Source organism: Mustelus asterias, chromosome 22, assembly GCF_964213995.1.
Source record: "Mustelus asterias chromosome 22, sMusAst1.hap1.1, whole genome shotgun sequence".
Lineage (NCBI taxonomy): Eukaryota > Metazoa > Chordata > Chondrichthyes > Carcharhiniformes > Triakidae > Mustelus > Mustelus asterias.
Window position 1 is genome coordinate 72,183,416 of NC_135822.1, and position 21,900 is coordinate 72,205,315.

Consider the following 21,900-nt stretch of genomic DNA (forward strand, 5'->3'; position numbering starts at 1 on the left):
TCTCAGTTAGATCTCCTCCCATTCTTCTCAACTCTATAGAATGTAGGCCTAAACTGCTCAATCTCTCTTCATAAGACAAGCCCCTCATCTCTGGAATCAATCCAGTGAACCTCCTCTGAACTGCCTCCAATGCCACTACATCCTTCCTCAAGTAAGGGCACCAAAGCTGTACCCAGTACTCCAGGTGCAGTTTCACCAATGCCTTGTATAGTTGCAGCAACACTTCTTGACTTTGATACTCTCTTTCGCTATAAATGCCAAAATTCCATTTCATTTCCTTATTACTTTCTGAATCTGCATACCAGTTTTGTGCGACTCATGCATGAGGACACCCAGATCCCTCTGCACTGAGGCACCCCAAAGTATCTCTCCATCCAGATAATAAGGTGTCTTTCCATTTGTCCAACCAAAATGGATAACCTCACACTTATCCACATTAAACTCCAACTGCCACATTTTGGCCCATTCACCTAACCTTTCGATATCCATTCGTAAGTTTCTTATTTCCTCTTTGCAACTTACTATCCCACCTATTTTAGTGTCATCTGCAAATTGGGCTATAGTACCTATCTCTGTATCCAAATCATTAATATAGATTGTAAATATCGACCGGGGACCGAACCCTGTGGCACCCCAAGGTGTGTTTGTGTCAGCATGGACAAGATAGGCTGAACAAACAAAGAAAAGTACAGCACAGGGACAGGTCTTTTGGCCCTCCAAGGCCGTGCTGATCATAATACCCTAACTAAACTGAAAAAACCCCTTCTGCCCTTACTCAGTCCACATCCCTCTATTCCCTCCCTATTCATGGACCCATCCAGATGCCTCTTAAATATTGCGAATGTACCTGCTTCCACCACCTCCTCTGGCAGCGCGATCCAGGCACCCACCACCCTCTGTGTGAAAAACATCCCCCGCACATCTCCCTTAAACTTTCCCCCTCTCACCTTGAACCTCTGCCCCCTTGTAATTAACACTTCCACCCTGGGGAAAAAGCCTCTGACTATCCACCCTGTCTGTGCCTCTCATAATTTTCTAGACCTCTATCAGGTTTCCCCTCAGCCTCCGTCTTTCCAGTGAAAACAATCCTAGTTTATTTAACCTCTCGTCATAGCCAACACCCTCGCGAGCAGGCAACATCCTGGTGAACCTTCTTTGCACTCTCTCCAAAGCTTCCACTTTCTTCTGGTAGCGTGGCAGCCAGAACTGCACACAATAACCCAATAAGGCCTAACCAAGGTTTTATATAGCTGCAACACAATTTCCCAACTGCTGTACTCAATGCCCGGCCGATGAGGGCAAGCGTGCCATCTGCCTCCCTAATCACCTTGACCGCCTGTGTTGCCACTTTTAGGGAACCTGTGGACCTGCACGCCCAGATCCCTCTGCTTTCCGTCAGTCTCACAACACCAGGTTCCGTCAGTTAGCCAGTTGGTCTTCACTTCCATTCATAGAAGGTATTATTTTGCGGAGCATTGATCAGAGCCGGTTCAACTTGCTCATCCTCTGCCCCTGGACAAAACCCAGAATGCTGGCCTGGCACCTCGTATTGGGAGATTTACCATCCTCCTGCCTCTGCCCTCCCGTGCCAATGCCACATCCAATTGTTGTAGCTTCACCTACAATCCATTCCACGTGTTCCTCGCTCAGTGACGCCATTCCTGAAACAACCCCACCGCTAGATTTCACACCCGTTACCTCGGCCCAGCTGTGGCGGGTTGGAGTACAAAGTGGGCAATGGTGAGGGCCCCCGCTTTGGAGGTCAGGGTATTGTCTGACCGGTGAGAAATCTGCAGCTGTGCAGATGTTTGAGAGTCCGAGTCCAAAGATCACTCGCACCTTTGTCAATCGGTGAAAAGAATCTATGAAAGGCTGATGAAATATTGGCCTTAATGCGAAAGAGGTTGGATGGCTGAAGGGTGGAAGAGAGAGTGCAGTTTGGAAAGCTCGAGGGAGCCTAATTTCCAGTAATTGTGCAGACTCGATGGGCTGAAAGGCCTTTTGCACTGTATGGTTCTACGAATCCACGGAGTCTGGACACTACCCCTGAGCGAGGTTAGCCTTGGAGAGGGTTCCACACTGGTTACTCAGTGCGATGGTGGGGGCTAAAGGGGTTCAATGTTATGCTGACTGGCTGCGGAGAGGAGGCAGGTTTTCAGATTATTGGAGGAGTTGATAAGGTGGATCAGGAGAAACTAATTCTTGCACTGGGGGGATTACAGAACCAGAGGGTATAACTTCAAATTAGCGCTAAGCTCCTCATGGACAATGTCAGGAAGTACTTCATAGATTCCCTACAGTGCAGAAGAGGCCATTCGGCCCATCGAGTCTGCACCGATTCTCTCACAGAGTATTTTACCCAATCACTCCCTCTCCCCCACTCATCCCCAAGACCCCAGGCATTTACCATGGCACATCCCTAATTTACACAGCTTAAGAGGCAATTCACCATGGCCAACCCACCTAACCCACACACCTTTGGAGTGTGGGAGGAAACTGGAGCACCCGGGGGAAACCCACGCAGACACGGGGAGAAGGTGTAAACTCCACACAGACAGTGACCCGAGCCGGGAATCGAACCTGGGTCCCTGGAGCTGTGAGGCAGCAGTGTGTCGCGTCTTAACATAAAGGGTCATTAGAAACCTGGAGGCCTCGCCCAAGAACTGCTGAGGTTGTTGGGGGGGTCAGGAGAAGATTTCAGAACTGAGGGATTTTTATCAGCCCTGGTGATTGTGGAAGCAAGGCTAAAGATGGAGTTTAGAAACAAATAAATCATGGACCAATTGAATGGCAGAACAGCCTTGAGGGGCTGAATGGCCTCCGCTTGTGGCCAACCTTCCTGTCCTGGTTTCATTGGAGAGGCACTTTTGTTTACATGAGACTTTCCACTTTCTGAAACTTTTATTTCTTTCTGTTTTGGTCACACTTCCTGCCAAAACTAAGGAGCCCAAATTCCTCCGGTTTCTGTTTGTAAATCGCTGCTGCGATACTCAAGATCAGGCTTGTGGTGCTTCTCTGAACTGCCTCGGGGCTTTGCGTCTCCCTTGTGGTGGATCCCATGACCAGAAGCAAAGCAGTCACACAGCCACCCACCTGAAAATCTCCCCACCCACTCCTCAGGCGAAAAAAAAAAACTACCTGACCTCGCAAGCGCCCGTCTGAGGTATTGGCGCGACTGTGTTGGTGGAGGCTGCTGGGCTGTTCTCTCTCTGCTGTCTGTGAGCTGGATCATAACAACACCCTCTGTCCCCAGTCCTTACACCTCTCACAAGGAAACAGCAACAAAACCTCTCTCTGTGACCAGTTCAGAATTAGAAGTGGTGGCACAGTGATTAGCACTGTTGCCTCACAGCGCCAGGGACTTGGGTTCGATTCCCGGCTTGGGTGACTGTACGGAGTTTGCACATTCTCCCCTGCGTGGGGTCCCCCCCCCCACTCCAAAGATGTGAGAGTTTGTCTGATTGACCCTTTGTGTCAGGGGAATAAGCAGGGTAAATATGTGGGGTTACAGGGATAGGGCTTGTTGTTGATACAGGCTCGATGGACTGAATGGCCTCCTTCTGCACTGTAGGGATTCTGTGATTCTATGAATTAATTTTTGTTGATTTTGCCCTGTTGAGATGTAACCCAGTTAACTTTTATTTTATAGGGCAGCAGTGTTCAAAAGCTATTCGTCATAAATCTTTAATAAAACTTTTGGATGAAAATGAAGTCAGGCAGGTTGATTGTCTTTTGAAAATTTAAACTCTGTTGGGACGGGGTGTTGCGGGAGGGAGCAAGGGGGCATTGCTTCAGGATGCGATTGGGAGAGTTGATGTTTTGGGGGATGTGGGGGCAGCCCTGGGTGAAGTTCACCAGCCAGTCACAGCAGTATTACTCAGAGCAGCCCACACTACCATTAGTAGTGAGCTGGAGCAGAGCTGAGCAGAGTGACTGTGTGGGATGAAAGTGCTTGACCCAAATTTTACAAGAGGTAAGTTGAGTTGACACTGGAGAGATTTTTCTGCCTGGAATTGGAATGGCTGGGAGCAGTGTTGTGAGAAATATCAGTGCAGGATTTTTTGCCTCCCTCTCTCAGCGTCTGTTATTGATCCTGCTTCATCTGAAGTCATTCTCCTGATTCACAAGCGGTGCTGATTGAAGAGATGCACACTGTTCAAGCTGCAATGTAATAAGCATTTAAAAGCAGCAACGCTTTGTCCATTGACATTTGTTTACTAGTTTTATCCTATCCCTCTGCACAAGGGCACAGCATCTCAAACAGCAAAAAAATCATCACAACAAATACTCCATCAATTTAGCACCTGATCTGTGATATTGTTGAAGCAGTCTGTGTGTGTCTGTGTGTGTGTGTGTGTCTGTATCCGTATGTGTGCCTGTGTGAGTCTGTGTGTGTGTGTCTCCTTGTGTATCTGTATGTGCGTGTGTGTCCATGCTGTGTCTGCATGTATGTGTGTCTTTGTGTGTGTGTGTATCTGTGTGTGTGTGTGTGTATCTGTGTGTGTGTGTGTATCTGTGTGTGTGTGTGTATCTGTGTATCTGTGTGTGTGTGTGTATCTGTGTGTGTGTGCGTGTATCTGTGTGTGTGTGTGTATCTGTGTGTGTGTGTATCTGTGTGTGTGTGTATCTGTGTGTGTGTGTATCCGTGTGTGTATCTGTGTGTGTGTGTATCTGTGTGTGTGTGTGTGTGTATCTGTGTGTGTGTGTGTGTGTATCTGTGTGTGTGTGTATCTGTGTGTGTGTGTATCTGTGTGTGTGTGTGTGTATCTGTGTGTGTGTGTATCTGTGTGTGTGTGTCTCTGTGTGTGTGTGTGTCTCTGTGTGTGTGTCTCTGTGTGTGTGTCTCTGTGTGTGTGTCTCTGTGTGTCTGTGTCTGTGTCTGTGTGTCTGTGTCTCTGTGTGTCTGTGTCTCTGTGTGTCTGTGTCTCTGTGTGTCTGTGTCTCTGTGTGTGTGTGTATCTGTGTGTGTGTGTATCTGTGTGTGTGTGTATCTGTGTGTGTGTGTATCTGTGTGTGTGTGTGTGTATCTGTGTGTGTGTGTATGTGTGTGTGTGTGTCTCTGTGTGTGTGTCTCTGTGTCTGTGTCTGTGTCTCTGTGTGTCTGTGTCTCTGTGTGTCTGTGTCTCTGTGTGTCTGTGTCTCTGTGTGTCTGTGTCTCTGTGTGTGTGTGTATCTGTGTGTGTGTGTATCTGTGTGTGTGTGTATCTGTGTGTGTGTGTATCTGTGTGTGTGTGTGTATCTGTGTGTGTATCTGTGTGTGTATCTGTGTGTGTATCTTTGTGTGTATCTGTGTGTGTGTGTGTGTGTGTGTGTAGCTTGAGCTGGTTGGGCTGTTAAGTAGTTCCTTTCCGCCTCCTTGCCTCCTGTTGCACGGGGAAATACCTTCTGTGATGACCTCAGCAGAGAGAAGCGGAGAAAGAGGAACTGGGAGTGTACAGTAACATCGGAACCGACATAGACATGTGGAGCAGTTCACTATTTCAAACAAGCCATTGGACTGGAGAGAGTCTGAATTATTGCAGAATCCTCCCCCCTCTCTGTCTGTCACAATAGAGCAACACGTGCCAAGGAAGAATAGAACTTTACATGGAGCGTGCGTGATCACAACATTGGGGAGGGTATCACGATTACTTAGAGCACTATTTGTCAGTTTATTGCCTTTTTATTTGGAAGCAGTGATGTTAGATTAACATTTGAGATGAGGAAGTCACTGTCTGTGCGGAGTCTGCACGTTCTCCCCGTGTCTGCGTGGGTTTCCTCCGGGTGCTCCGGATTTCTTCCCACACTCCAAAGCTGTGAGGGTGAGGTGGATTGGCCATGCTAAATTGGCCCAAGTGTCGGGGGGTTAGCAGGGTAAATATGAGGGGTTACAGGGATAGGGCCTGGGTAGGATTGTGGTCGGCGCAGGCTTGCTGGGCCGAATGGCCTCCTTCTGCTCTTAAGGATTCAATGGTTCTATGAGAAGTGGGAGCACTGAATGCGATGTTCCTCCATTTCAGCCATTTAAAATTGGGGGGGGGAAAATCAACATCCGTGCCGTTTTTGCCAGTGTAACGAACAAGAGTCAGCAGAAAGGCAAATGTAATCACCTGGAAAGTTTGGGATGTCACTTACCTTTGGATAATTGTGGTCTGACTTTCATTGGTGTGGGAAAATTAATGACTTCAGACTTGAGAATTGTTCAATGATTGGAATATGTAATATCTGGAGAGTTATGGCATCGCCAGATAACATGTGACAAGATAAACACTCCATTTCCAGTTGTGGTCTATTCGAGCACTCGCTTCCTGCCTCCCATCACAGCACCTTAACCAAACGTTGAGATGTCAGAACTTCTAGGAAAGGATGTCATCAAGTGCTCAGGCACGGTGGCCCAGTGGTTAGCACTGCTGCCTCACAGCGCCAGGACCCGGGTTCGATTCCCGGCTCGGGTCACTGTCTGCATGTTCTCCCCGTGTCTGCGTGGGTTTCCTCCGGGTGCTCCGCTTTCCTCCCACAGTCCGAAAGACGTGCAGGTTAGGGTGCATTTGCCGTGCTAGATTCTCCGTGCTTGAGTGTGGCGACGAGGGGATTTTCACAGTAGCTTCATTGCAGTGTTAATGTAAGCCTTACTTGTGACACTAATAAATAAACTTTACTTTTATTTTTGGAAGCAAGCTGAAGCAAAGGCATGTGTTTATATCTCCCAGGTTAGAGCTTTCAGTTAGAGTTGCGGTCTCCAGCCTGCGTTGAGCTGGTTATGTCTCAGGTTGGGGCAACACTTTGGCAACTCTGGAATTAACCTGGATTCTACCTCTGCGTTGCCCAGCCTGGATACCTACTGCAAGGGCATTAGACAGTGCAGTCATGATATTGCATCATTGTGTAGCCTCCCTGTAAAGGCAGGTGCGTGAATAAGAGGCACCACTGAAACTGAACCCCACTGAGGGATGTCGCAGCTTCATCAGGAGATGTTGGGGGAAAACTCACATCCATTTTTGGTGTTGGAGAAAGTTGATGAGAAATTTTGGTTTAACTCTCTCTCTCTCTCTGCATTTGTACAATGAATCTGCTGTGATGGAGTCTCCCATGAAGGTATCCATGTTCTAGTTAAGCCAATGGCACTTGGATTTGATTTGATTTATTATTGTCACATGTATTAGTGTACAGTGAAAAGTATTGTTTCTTGCACGCTACACAGACAAAGCATGCTGTTCATAGAGAAGGAAAGGAGAAGGTGCAGAATGTAGTGTTACAGTCATAGCTAGAGTGTAGAGAAAGATAAACTTAGTGCGAGGTAGGTCCATTCAAAAGTCTGACAGCAGCAGGGAAGAAGCTGTTCTTGAGCCGGATGGTACGTGACCTCAGACTTTTGTATCTTTTTCCCGACGGAAGAAGGTGGAAGAGAGAATGTCCAGAGTGTGTGGGGTCCTTAATTATGCTGGCTGCTTTGCCGAGGCAGCGGGAAGTGTAGACAGAGTCAATGGATGGGAGGCTGGTTTGCGTGATGGATTGGGCTACATTCACGACCTTTTGTAGTTCCTTGCGGTCTTGGGCAGAGCAGGAGCCATACCAAGCTGTGATACAACCAGAAAGAATGCTTTCAATGGTGCATCTGTAAAAGTTGGTGAGAGTTGTAACGGACATGCCAAATTTCCTTAGTCTTCTGGGAAAGTAGAGGCGTTGCTGAATGATGGGGTAAATGTGTGAACTTGGTGACATTGATTGCAGCCAGGTCTAGAACGGCTCCTTTCGGCCGCACGTTAGCTGGTACGACACAATTACTTCCACCCTTTGGGATTACATGAATCAGAGTCATTGGGAAATGGGCTTGCTGTTCTCTGACTTAGGAAGGGAAACTTCTTGAGGTGAAGGGGGGGGTGAGAAATAAGGGTGGGATGGGCATTGTTCTTCAATGGAAAGCAGAAGCTAAGGTACAGGAGTGGGGAGGACGAGGAGCTGGAGCTTTACTGCAGGATTACACAGCTCTGGGCATGATGGAGTTGAACCCAGATATCAGTGTGGGCTGATGAATGCAGCTTTGCTTTGTCAGCAGTGAGCTGGAGGGTGTGTCAGCTTACTCAGCGGTTGGAGAAGGTGCCTGTCGGGTTAGGTGAGGGCAGAGTTGAGTGGATGTGTGAATTACGCTGCAGACAGGTGAATCAGGCAGCATGGGGAGTGGCCGGCAGCGCTGGGGAAGGACCGTGCCGCTCGGTGAACATCACGGGTTGTGGTCTCGGTGCTGTGGGCATGGCAGAAAGCTGCTGGGAGTGTCTCAAACCAGAAGGGATGAAGGCCATGTTGTGGGACAATGATGCATTTGAACACTGGGGGAAGGTAGGTGAGTGTTGGAGATACAGTGACTGCTGGATATTCTTCATTCAGAGGAATGCTCATGCTTTTAAACTCAGCATTTGAAAGTGATGATGAAGGAAGTGCCTTGTGAGGGCACCTCACCATCAAAGCTACAGTCTGGAGGCAGCTGGCCTGCTGCTCAAGAGCTGAATGTTTTACTCGGTCGATTTGAAACCACTTAGTGTCAACTTTGCAAAACAAAAACACAACGCACAGTTTTTCTGAAGAAAATCGTTTGCGTCCGAATGTAACCGGGGCTATTTAAAGAAAGTCTTCAACCGAGGTATCCAGATTAAATAATTACTCCATCTGAGGTGTAAAGATTGAAATATATATATATTAGATATGGGAAAAGGTGATAAAGCCCCCTCGTACCTTCACTGAGTCAGTCACTAAAGTTGACCCTGTTCTTGCCTGCATTTCCCTCTTGGCCAGAGTCAGAGTGTGGAATAAAAGTTTGAAAAACAAACACCAAACAGCAGTTCTTTTGACATTTCTGGAGGCCTCTGTGAACCACAGATTTTCTGCCTCCCTTCACCCAGCGTGTGTGTGTCTGTGTGTACGTGCATGTGCGTATGTGTGTTTCTGTGTGAGCGTGTGCATGTGTATCTGTGTGTGCATGTGCACATGCGTATGTGTGTGCATGTTGGCGTGTGTGTACACACAGACCTTTTCTGCTAAAGGGTGCCAACACCCACAAACACATCTTCAGGGACTTCTGAGGTGCAGTCAGGTGCCAGCTGAATAAATTCACCCCGAACCTGGATGAGCTCAGCATCATCGCAACACAAACAGAAAATGTTGGAGAATCACAGCATCTGTGGCGAGAGAACAGAGTCAACGTTTGGAGCTGTCAGAGCTCTGACGAAGGGTCATCCCGACTCGAAACGTTGGCTCCATTCCCTCTCTACAGACACCGCCAGGCCTGCTGAGATTTTCCAGCATTTTCTGTTCTTGTTTCAGATTCCAGCATCCGCAGTATTTTACCTTCCGCTCAGTGCCGTGCTGGCGGATTGACCTGAGGTGTTGGCGGAGTCCAGTCTGAGATTGGACACCTCCATTCACACCGAGAGCAAGTTATGGCGTAGAATTAGTATTCATGCCCTCCTGGCTGTGAGCGGAGTGTGTGCATTATCATTGCTGCAGTGGGCTTTTCAAGATCTGATTCCTGTAGTTGATCTACATCTGTTCTCCTCCAAAAATAACGCAGTCAGGTTTACTTCTTTTTGTTGCGCTGTTATTCCCATAGCAGCTCTTGCATTTTACGGGACTGGTCTTGGTACTTCGGCCGTGTGTCAATGGTCAGCACTCACCCCCCCCCCCTCTGAATCACAACCTTGTGGGTTCAAGTTCCCTTCAGCGACCTGAGAGTTCTGGACAGACGCACACGGTGCATAGCTACATGTGAGATGTGAACTCCATTTCTCTCTGCTGTCTGGGCCCATATTTATCCTTCCTCCAACGTAACGAACAATTCCTCATCACTGCAACGTCACTGTTTGGAGGAGTTTGCTGTGTGATAATTGGCTGCTCTGTTTCCGACATTCTTAACAGTGACCAATAACTGACCATAAGACATAGGAGCAGAATTAGGCCACTCGGCCCATCGAGTCTGCTCCGTCATTCAATCATGGCTGATATTTTTCTCATCCCCATTTCCTGTCTTTTCCCCATAACCCCTGATCCCCTTATTAATCAAGAACCTATCTATCTCTGTCTTAAAGACACTCAATGACCCGGCCTCCACAGCCTTCTGCGGCAAAGAGTTCCACAGATTCACCACTCTCTGGCTGAAGAAATTCCTCCTCATCTCTGTTTTAAGGGATCGTCCTTTCAGTCTGAGGTTGTGCCTCCGGTTCTAGTTTTTCCTACTAGTGGAAACATCCTCTCCATGTCCACTCTAAGCAGGCCTCGCAGTATCCTGTAAGTTTCAATAAGATCCCCCCTCATCCTTCTAAATTCCAGACCCAGAATCCTCAACCGTTCCTCATACGACAAGCTTTTCATTCCAGGGATCATTCTTGTGAACCTCCTCTGGTTCCTTTCCAAGGCCAGCCCATCCTTCCTTAGATATGACGTCCAAAACTGCTCACAATACTCCAAATGGGGTCTCACCAGAGCCTTAAACAGTCTCAGAAGTACATCCCTGCTCTTGTATTCTCGCCCTCTCAACATGAATGCTAACATTGCATTTGCCTTCCTAATTGCCGACTGAACCTACACATTAACCTTAAGAGAATCTTGGACAAGGACTCCCAAGTCCCTTTGTGTTTCTGATTTCCTAAGCATTTCCCCATTTAGAAAATAGTCTATGCCTCCATTCCTCCTTCCAAAATGCATAACCTCACACTTTTCCACATTGTATTCCATCTGCCACTTCTTTGCCCACTCTCCTAACCTGTCCAAGTCCTTCTGCAGCCCCCCTGCTTCCTCAATACTACCTGTCCTTCTACATATCTTTGCATCATCTGCAAACTTAGCAACAGTGTCTTCAGTTCCTTCCTCCAAATTGTTAATGTACATTGTGAAAAGTTGTGGTACCAGCACTGACCCCTGAGGCACACCACTAGTCACCGGCTGCCATCCTGAAAAGGACTCCTTAATCCCCACTCTCTGCTTTCTGCCAGTCAGCCAATCCTCTATCCATGCCAGGATCTTACCCTTAACACCATGGGCTCTGAATTTATTTAACAGCCTGCTATACGGCGCCTTGTCAAAGGCCTTCTGGAAATCTAAATAAATCACGTCTACTGGATGGAAAGCACTTTGGGATGTCCTGACACTGTGATAAATGTCAGTGCTGTATTGTCTGAGCAAGTGTGGGAGGCGTGCCCTGGGTTAACTGTGATGGCTACACCAAAGCTTAACAAGTCATTCAAAGAACCTTCACTGTTATCATTCGAACTGAATCTTATCTCTGGTTGTGTGGCCTTTTTGTTGCATCATGTCAATGCCTGCACACTGGCTTTGGGGTGGTAGGGTGAGGGGAACATTGATCATTTCAGGATATTCATTACAGCCATTGACATCAAGGTTTGTTACGCAATGTTGGAGTCATAAAGTCAACATGGCCAAATTGAGGCCATTCGGCCCATCAGGTGTGAAATCTCAACTCCAAACCTCTCAGCTCCATAAATGATACTCACATTGATATAAATCTGTGCCCATCATAGAAACAGCTGTGTTCATGTACGAAGTTGGCAAAATCTGATAGTGGGAAAGCATTCTGGCGAATAAGCTGAAGGGAGATAATGATAGAACAAAGAACAATACAGCACAGGAACAGGCCCTTCGGCCCTCCAAGCCCGTGCCGCTCCCTGGTCCAAACTAGACCATTCTTTTGTATCCCTCCATTCCCACTCCATTCATATGGCTATCTGATGCAGCTTTATAAGACCCTCGTCAGACCCCACTTGGAGTACTGTGCTCAGTTCTGGTCGCCTCATTACAGGAAGGATGTGGAAAAGATTGAAAGGGTGCAGAGGAGATTTACAAGGATGTTGCCTGGATTGAGTGGCATGCCTTATGGGGATAGGCTGAGGGATCTCGGTCTTTTCTCCTTGGAGAGACGTAGGATGAGAGGAGACCTAATAGAGGTATATAAGATGTTGAGAGGCATAGGTTGGGTGGACTCTCAGAGGCTTTTTCCCAGGGTGGAAATGGCTGCTGCGAGAGGACACAGGTTTAAGGTGCTGGGGGGTAGGTACAGGGGAAATGTTAGGGGGAAGTTTTTCACACAGAGGATGGTGGGCGAGTGGAATCGGCTGCCGTCAGTGGTGGTGGAGGCAAACTCAATAGGGTCTTTTAAGAGACTCCTGGATGAGTACATGGGACTTAATAGGATGGAGGGTTATAGGTAGGCCTAAAAGGTAGGGATATGTTCGGCACAACTTGTGGGGCCGAAGGGCCTGTTTTGTGCTGTCGTTTTTCTGTTTCTTTCGTCGGGAAAAAGATACAAAAGTCTGAGGTCACGTACCAACTGACTCAAGAACAGCTTCTTTCCTGCTGCTGTCAGACTTTTGAATGGGCTTACTTTGCATTAAGTTGATCTTTCTCTGCACCCTAAGTATGACTAACACTACATTCAGCACTCTCTCCTTTCCTTCTCTACGAACGATATGCTTTGTATAGCGTGCAAGAAACAATACTTTTCACTGTAAATACATGTGACAAAAAATCAAATCAAATCATTTGTTGACCTCCCAAATGCTAATTGTAGTTGGGTTTGTCCAGTGCAATCAGGTTAAGGCTCTGCCTTCTCAACCTTGCCCCTCGTCTGGGGTGTGGTGACACTCGAGTGAAATCACCACCAGTCTGTTCTTCCCCTTAAAGGGGGGAGCAGCCTGTGGTCGTCTGGGATGATGGCGACTTTACCTTTCCCACACTCTGGGAATAAACCACCAGGGACTGTCACGGGAGATCTCCAACCGTGTGTCTCCGAACCCATGCGGTTGTGTGAAAGAGGGTTAAGATTGAGCTTTGTCCCTTCCGACCTGGAAGATCTCACTTGATGGGTTTTCCCGCACCACTGTAAGTTGACTCAGCTGATAAGAAGTGCTCTGTGTACAACCAATTGCTTTGATATCTGGGAACCGTCATCTGGTTGACATGATCTACATAACCCTGAGGAGTAATAAGAAATCGAGAAAAGTTGTAAACGTAGCCCAGTCCATCACGCAAACCAGCCTCCCATCCATTGACTCTGTCTACACTTCCCGCTGCCTCGGCAAAGCAGCCAGCATAATTAAGGACCCCACGCACCCCGGACATTCTCTCTTCCACCTTCTTTCATCGGGAAAAAGATACAAAAGTCTGAGGTCACGTACCAACCGACTCAAGAACAGCTTCTTCCCTGCTGCCGTCAGACTTTTGAATGGACCGACCTCGCATTAAGTTGATCTTTCTCTGCACCCTAGCTATGACTGTAACACTACATTCTGCTCTCTCTCCTTTCCTTCTCTATGAACGGTATGCTTTGTCTGTACAGCGCGCGAGAAACAATACTTTTCACTCTGTGTTAATACATGTGACAATAATAAATCAATTTTTAAAAAATCAAAGAAATTGGAATGCCCCAGGGTAGGATCCAGAATCGGAACACTTTGCCCACATTCAGCACTGGTGCTTCTTATTGGTGTCTGTCTTCTCCACCTGATCACAATCATGCTCAGTGGGACTGGACAAAGAGGGGTGAGTTCTTCCCTTTGACCCAGCTGCTTTGCACTTGAACAGACTGTTGTGGCGCAGATGATGAGTTTGCACAATGCTTGTCCCAGCTCTGACTCGCTGATCTTCAGAGATATACCTGCTGGAGGGAAGGCTTATCTTGATGACTTTATTTTTGGGTGCATGTCAGATCAACACTATCGGCTTTTAGAAAGGTCATTCCACATCCTGTCTGGCTACATGGAGGCTGCGTGTTGTAAACAGTCTTGACAAGTCTAGCCTGCAGAGGTGTTGGGAGTTCCAGTTTCTGCGAACTGCCCAGATTATCTTGGATAAGGGCAGGGCGTTGCGCAGTTTGTCTGTGGTTCCCAGAGTACTTGAGTTTGGTTGCTGGAGCTTCAGAGGTACCAGACCCCCATTATCGGAAACCCCACAATCCAAAAGAACCCAAAAATCAGCCATGTTCAAAGCTGGGTAATAATTTGAATATTCTTTATTTTTCATGCAATATAAGCATCGCTGAGGATTCAAACTCCGTCAAGTCCACAAATCTGCCACACATCTTGTGCTGAGCTTCCTGGATACGGAGGACCTGGGGTCACTGTACAACAATTTTGATTTACATAGCCCCTTCAATCTAATGAAATGTTCCAGGGCGCCTCACAGCAGGAATTCTTTTTAATTCATTCGTGGGACATGGGTGTCGCTGGCTGGCCAGCATTTATTGCCCATCCCCAGTTGCCCTGAGGGCAGTTAAGAGTCAACCACATGTGGCTGTTGAGTCACATGTAGGCCAGACCAGGTAAAGACAGCAGATGTCCTTCCCTCAAGGACATTCGTGAACCAGATGGGTTTTTCCGACCATGGTTTCATGGTCCTCGTTAGACTTATAATTCCAGATTCTTACTGAATTCAAATTTCACCATCTGCTGTGGCGGGATTTGAACCCCAGACCATTACCCAGGTCACTGGATTACTAGCCCAGTGACTACACCACCGCCTCTCCTTGTTCCTTGTTCAAAGGCTCGGATTTAAGGAGCTTCTCAAAGTGAGGTTGATGGTGGAGCAGGTTCAGAGGGCTGTATTGTTGCTTCCAGCTCCACACACATACTTTCTGACTGTAACTCATCATTGAAAATCTCAGCTGGGTGGCGGTCTGTAACTCCGCTTGCGAGGCTGGACACTGAGTTGTCTGTCCCATTGAATGTGACCTCCGTGGACCAGTTGTCACCTCATGAGTCAGAAGGTTGTGAGTTCAGTTCTCCATTCCCCAGACCCAGGCACGGAGTACAGGGGCTGACACTGCAGGATGGTACTGAGGGGGTGCTGCACTGTCGACGGTGCCAGCTCTGGGTTGAGACACCTCTCTCAGGCCCATGTAAAAGATCCCATGGCCAGGTGGCTTCTCTCCAGCGTCCTGGACCTGTGAAACAGATTGTCTGCTGTTGATTTGATTTGATTTATTATTGTCACATGTAATGGGATACAGTGAAATCATAGAAATCATAGAAACCCTACAGTACAGAAAGGGGCCATTCGGCCCATCGAGTATGCACCGACCACAATCCCACCCCCATATCCCTACATATTTTACCAGCTTGTCCACGCGTCCCAGGACACTAAGGGGCAATTTTAGCAGAGCCAATCAACCTAAACCCGCACATCTTTGGACTGTGGGAGGAAACCGGAGCACCCGGAGGAAACCCACGCAGACACGAGGAGAATGTGCAAACTCCACACAGACAGTGACCTAAGCCGGGAATCGAACCCAGGTCCCTGGAGCTGTGAAGCAGCAGTGCTAACCACTGTGCTACCGTGCCGAAAAGTATTGTTTCTTGCACGCAATACAGACAAATCGCAGAATACGACAGTGCAGAAGAGGCCCTTCGGCCCATCAAGTCTGCACCGATGCATGAAAGGTTCTGACCTGCCCATCTAATCCCACCTGCCAGCACTTGGCCCATAACCTTGAATGATATGGCGTGCCAATAGAGTCATTCAGGTTTACGGCACGGAAACAGGCCCTTCGGGCCACTTGTCCATGCCGCCCTTTTTTTTAAAACCCCCAATTGCCCCCATTTGGCCCATATCCCTCTATACCCATCGTACCCATGTAACTGTCTAAATGCTTTTTAAAAGACAAAATTGTACCCGTCTCTACTACTACCTCTGGCAGCTTGTTCCAGACACTCGCCACCCTCTGTGTGAAAAAAATGCCCCTCTGGACACTGTTGTATCTCTCCCCTCTCACCTTAAACCTGTGCCCTCTAGTTTTAGACTCCCCTACCTTTGGGAAAAAATATTGACTATCTCGCTGATCTGTGCCCCTCATTATTTTATAGACCTCTATAAGATCACCCCTCAGCCTTCGACGCTCCAGAGAAAAATGTCCCAGTCTATCCAGCCTCTCCTTATAACTCAAAGTACTCATCCAGGCACTTTTTAAAGGATGTGAGGCATCCCGCCTCCACCACCCTCCCGGACAGCGCCTTCCAGACCCTCACCATCCTCTGAGTAAAAAGGTTTTTCCTCACATCCCCCCCCTAAAGCATACTGTTCATAGAGTACATAGGGGAAGAGGAAAGGAGAGAGTGCAGAATGTAGTGTTACAGTCATAGCTAGGGTGTAGAGAAAGATCAGCTTAATGCGAGGTGGGTCCATTCAAAAGGGAAGAAGCTGTTCTTGAGTCGGTTGGTACGTGACCTCAGACTTTTGTATCTTTTTCCCGACGGAAGAAGGTGGAAGAGAGAATGTCCGGGGTGCGTGGGGTCCTGGATTATGCTGGCTGCTTTCCTGAAATTTGCTATCACATTTCCGACGTTACAGCAATGAACACGTTTGAGATGTATTTGTCTGGTTGTAAACTGATTTGAGGAGTCCTCCTATGTCAATCGATGCAGCAATAATCACTCAAAACAACAAGTGGCAACCAATATGATTTGTGCACAGTACATACACCTTGGCAATGTGGCCCACCTGTGGGTGAGACAGCACACTGCAGCAGCAACAAGTTTATTGCGTATGGCAACTTGAACAAGAGAAAGGGAAATCCCAATGTGCCTCTGAGGAGCATTGCGAAGGGAAATCAGACCACACAAAGACACAGAGAGTTTGGTCAAAGAGGCAGGCTTGAAAGAAGCTATTAAATGAAGAAAGAGAGATGGAGATGTTTACAGAGAGAAATCCAGAGTCTAGTCTCCAGAGGATTCAAGGCACGGCCACTGACAGTGGAGTGATTCAAGTTGATCTTTCTCTAGAATCATAGCATCCTTAGAATCATAGAATCCCTACAGTGCAGAAGGAGGCCATTTGGCCCATCGAGTCTGCACCGACCACAATCCCACCCAGACCCTATCCCTGTAACCCCAAACTTTTACCCCATTAATCTCCCTGACACTAAGGGACAATTTAGTATGGCCAGTCCACCTAACCTGCACACCTTTGGATGAACCTCTTCACAGAAGAGTCATATAGAATAGAATCCCTACAGTACAGAAGGAGGCCATTCAGCGCATAGAGCCAGCACCGACAACAACCCCACCCTATCCCAGTAACTCCACATATTTACCCTAGCTAATTCCCTGAAACTAGGGTCAATTTAGCATGGCCAATCAACCTAACCCGCACATCTTTGGAGGAAACCGGAGCACCCGGAGGAAACCCACGCAGACACGGGGAGAACGTGCAAACTCCACACAGACAGTGACCCGAGTCGGGAATCGAACCCAGGTCCCTGGTGTTGTGAGGCACCAGTGCTAGCCGCTGTGCCACCCAAGCTGTGACTGTAACACTACCACACCCTCTCCTTTCCTCCTCCCTTATGTACTCTATGAACGGTATGCTTTGTCTGTGTCATGCGCAAGAAACAATACTTTTCACTGTATCCCGATACATGTGACAATAATAAATCAAATCAAAGACCAGTCAAAATCAGGAATATGCAAGAGACGAGAATTCGAGGAGCGCAGGGAGCATTTTGGGTTGGAGGAGATTACAGAGGTCGAGAGGGGACAAGGGCATTGAAAGGAGGGTGCGGATTTTACAATCGAGGCAAGAATGAGTAACCTTCATCTGACCCTCCAGAATGGCAGGTTGATCTTGCCGTCGCTGTGAAGTGGCAGCAGAGACTGAGGGAATATTGGACTCACCTTGCCTTTGTGTTTGTCTTTCAGGTGGTATATTACACCGAGATGTCCAAGATATTCGGAGACCTGACCGGTCAGCTTGAGCAGCAGGGGGTCACCGACGAGCAACGGGAAAGAGAAAACGAAGCCAAACTGAACGATCTCCGAGCTCTCTCGATCGTGGCGGACGACTGAATCAGAGCAGTGACGTGTTACACTGCCCGCTGATTCATTGTTTAATCATAGAGGTTTCGGGGTAATCCAAGCTTGTGTGCAATCTGGGGCTGGGGCTGAGGGAAAAGCAAGCTGGGATGTGATTGGATAATGATTCGGAGCTCTTCCACTTTTCACCCCCCTTCCCCCATTCAGTCACATCCTGTGTTCAGGGCAGAGGACACCGAGTGACCCACACCCTGGGTTCTGTGTTCAGGGCAGAGGGCACTGAGTGACCCACACCCTGGGTTCTGTGTTCAGGGCAGTGGGCACTGAGTGACCCACACACCCTGGGTTCTGTGTTCAGGGCGGTGGGCACCGAGTGACCCACACCCTGGGTTCTGTGTTCAGGGCGGTGGGCACTGAGTGACCCACACACCCTGGGTTCTGTGTTCAGGGCAGTGGGCACTGAGTGACCCACACACCCTGGGTTCTGTGTTCAGGGCGGTGGGCACTGAGTGACCCACACACCCTGGGTTCTGTGTTCAGGGCGGTGGGCACTGAGTGACCCACACACCCTGGGTTCTGTGTTCAGGGCGGTGGGCACTGAGTGACCCACACACCCTGGGTTCTGTGTTCAGGGCGGTGGGCACTGAGTGACCCACACCCTGGGTTCTGTGTTCAGGGCGGTGGGCACTGAGTGACCCACACACCCTGGGTTCTGTGTTCAGGGCGGTGGGCACCGAGTGACCCACACCCTGGGTTCTGTGTTCAGGGCGGTGGGCACTGAGTGACCCACACACCCTGGGTTCTGTGTTCAGGGCGGTGGGCACCGAGTGACCCACACACCCTGAGTTCTGTGTTCAGGGCGGTGGGCACTGAGTGACTGACCCACACCCTAATCTGTCAATGCTGCTGATAGCTGGATAGGAGATTACTGCTTCAGACAGTCCCTGTCACTTCTGGGAGGTGTCGTTTGGAATGGGGAAGGGGGATGGCGTAGGAAACCTGGTCAGGATAGGATGGGGTGGGGGAGGGGTGGGGGAGTTGCTCACCAATTATATTGCAGTTACTATGAACCCTGAACCCTCAGTTTGCTCTCATTTCTGTCATTGAGTCATAGAGGTTTACAGCATGGAAACAGGCCATTCGGCCCAACCTGTCCATGCTGCCCTTTTTTTAAACCCGTAAGCCAGTCCCAACTGCCTGCATTTGGCCCATATCCCTCTATACCCATCTTACCCATGTAACTGTCTAAACGCTTTTTAAAAGACAAAATTGTACCCGCCTCTACTACTACCTCTGGCAGCTCGTTCCAGACACTCACCACCCTCTGTGTGAAAAAATTGCCCCTTTGGACCCTTTTGTATCTCTCCCCTCTCACCTTAAACCTATGCCCTCTAATTTTAGACCCCCCTACCTTTGGGAAAATATATTGACTATCTAGCTGATCTATGCCCCTCATTATTTTATAGACCTCTATAAGATCACCCCTCAGCCTTCTATGCTCCAGGGAAAAAAGTCCCAGTCTATCCAGCCTCTCCTTATAACTCAAACCATCAAGTCCCGGTAGCATCCTAGTAAATCTTTTCTGCACTCTTTCCAGTTTAATAATGTCCTTTCCTGACCTGAACTGTACACAGTATTCCAAGTGTGGCCTTACCAATGTCTTGTACAACTTCAACAAGACGTCCCAACTCCTGTGTTCAATGTTCTGACCAATGAAACCGAGCATGCTGAATGCCTTCTTCACCACTCTGTCCACACTGTCCAGTGTGGCAGAGTCTCTGTACATGGCCAGGGAAATTGGGATCCCCATCCCTTTGAAGGGAATCCAATGAGAGAGTTCTTCTCAAATTCCAACAGCAGCTGGGAAGAATGGCTGATTGAAAGGAAGCATTTGGATGATATTTCGGGGTGGTGGGATTTACAGGGGGTGGGTGAGGATGTCATTCTGATGAAATCAACGGCAGCACAGAGGGAATTTTTAATATCTGTCAGCTTTATGGTGGGAACATTGCGATTTGACTTCCATATGCAACTCCCAAACATTGCCAATCTGACTTGAACAGCCAGGGCACTCTAATTAACTGCATTTAACTTTGGGATAGTGGATCATTGTCTTATTGATGACTACAGAACCCTGGGGTGGCAAGTGGTTAGCACTGCCGCCTCACAGCGCCAGGGACCCGGGTTCAATTCCCAGCTTGGGTCACTGTCTGTGCGGAGTCTGCACATTCTCCCCGTGTCTGCGTGGGTTTCCTCCGGGTGCTCCGGTTTCCTCCCACACTCCAAAGAGTGTGCTGGTTAGGTTGATTGGCCGTGCTGAATTAACCCTAGTGTCGGGGGATTAAAGTAAAGTTGAAGTTTATTTATTAGTCACAGTGTTACATTAACACTGCAATGAAGTTACTGTGAAAATCCCCTCGTCGCCACACTCCGGTGCCTGTTCGGGTACACTGAGGGAGAATTTATCTTGGCCAATGCACCTAACCGGCGCATCTTTGGAGTTTAACCTGGTGTTGTGAGACTTCTTACGGTGTGGGAGGAAACCAGAGCACCCAGATTAGTAGGGTAAATATGAGGGGTTATGGAAATAGGGCCTGGGTGGGATTGTGGTCGGTGCAGGCTTGATGGGCCGAATGGCCTTCTCCTGCACTGTAGGGATGATTCTATGATTGTATCTTTTGGGGTTTGGGCTTTCAGATGCATTTCAGTGATTGGATTCACATTTAACATGGGGCTGAACGGCCGGTGCTGTTGGACCTCCCTTTCGTGTACATTGCCCATTTTGAAATCTTGCACACATTCTGCCACGTTGCTGGGCTGCTGTCCAAGACTGCAGTGCTGTCCGTTTCTCACCTTCCTCCTTGCTTCATGAGACGTGTGGTGTTGGTGCCCACTCCTGGAGCAGTGTTCCTGACTGCAGCCGAGGGAGCAGCAACACAAACCTCGGGGGAGGCAGCCTGGGGGGGAGAGAGAAGGCCAACGATGACGGGACGTGGGAATCCTCTGTGCGGTTCAGGGCGTTGGGGAAATGTTGCTTCGATTCATCCACGTGCCTTGTTTCCAATTCCAGGAAAATAGAAAAAGAGATTCTTAACTTTCCCACCAGAAGATTTAATTTTGTAATGCTTTGTAAATAATGTTGATGGCTTGTGTCCTAAACTCGATAAAAAATCTCACCAGACAGAGTGATGGTGATTCTTGGGGCTATGATTGTATTGCCTGCTTAGCGGGGTCCACATTTCATCGCAAAATGGTCAGGATGCAGCATTCCCTTTGCAAAGTCCAGGCTGGATCTCTGGTGTGCCGCATGCCTGATAAAGGCCGCTTCATCCAGACACCGGAATCAAATCGTTCGCCAGACACCAAAGGTGCCACAAGGCAGCAGTGGAAAATAGCGGGGGCTGTACCCGTGAAAGCTCCTCCTCACAGCTGAGACCTCGCCCCTCTATCTTGCCTCTCCATTTGACCGTCCTTGTGAATGGGTGAAGGTAAGATGGGGCTTGGGTTTCTGGATGGGATCAGTGGTCTCACAGGAACATCAGAAAGCAGCTTAGGGACAGACCACACGGATTCCTCAACCCTGCTCCACATAGTCCTGCAGATCAATGGCTGACCTTCAACCCCAACACCTGTCCGCTTGATTCCCCGATTGTCCAGATCTCTGTCTGCAATACACTCCGCGCTGGAGATCCACATCACTCTCAGGGAAATTCCTCCTCATCTTGGTTCGAAATGACTGACCCCCTTATCCTAAGACTCTGACCCTGTGTTCTCACCTCCTGCCCTACCCCCCGCCTCCCCCACCCAGCCGGGGGAAACAGCCTCTAGGCATCTATCCCATTAAGCCCCATGAGAACACAATGTTTCATTGCTCTGTTTCTGTTATAAGCATCTACTTATTCGATTCATAATGCCAGTTTCAAACTCCCCTCTGCCATCAAAGCGCTGGGTTAAAGACGCTTCGCAGAAGAATGCAGTTTATCTCTGAGGGTTCCATTTAATTCTAAAAGTCAGTCTGATTGGCCGAATGATGGAGGGTTTCCATCTCCCTTTATCCGGGACGGATTAATCCCTCCTGGGTCGTTATTCCACCACTCACTTGACTGTGAACAAT

At 48.5% G+C, this 21,900-nt stretch overlaps 1 protein-coding gene across 1 annotated transcript in view; it reads left to right on the forward strand.

Moving 5' to 3' along the window:
- bin3 (bridging integrator 3) overlaps nt 1-20,966 on the forward strand; it is a 161,574-nt gene extending 140,608 nt beyond the window's left edge. Inside the window, exon 9 of the mRNA XM_078239644.1 lies at nt 17,673-20,966. Within this exon, the coding sequence (XP_078095770.1) occupies nt 17,673-17,819 (147 nt within the window). The 3' untranslated portion in view covers nt 17,820-20,966. The remainder of the gene's footprint in view (nt 1-17,672) is intronic.
- The last annotated feature ends 934 nt before the right edge of the window (nt 20,967-21,900 follow it).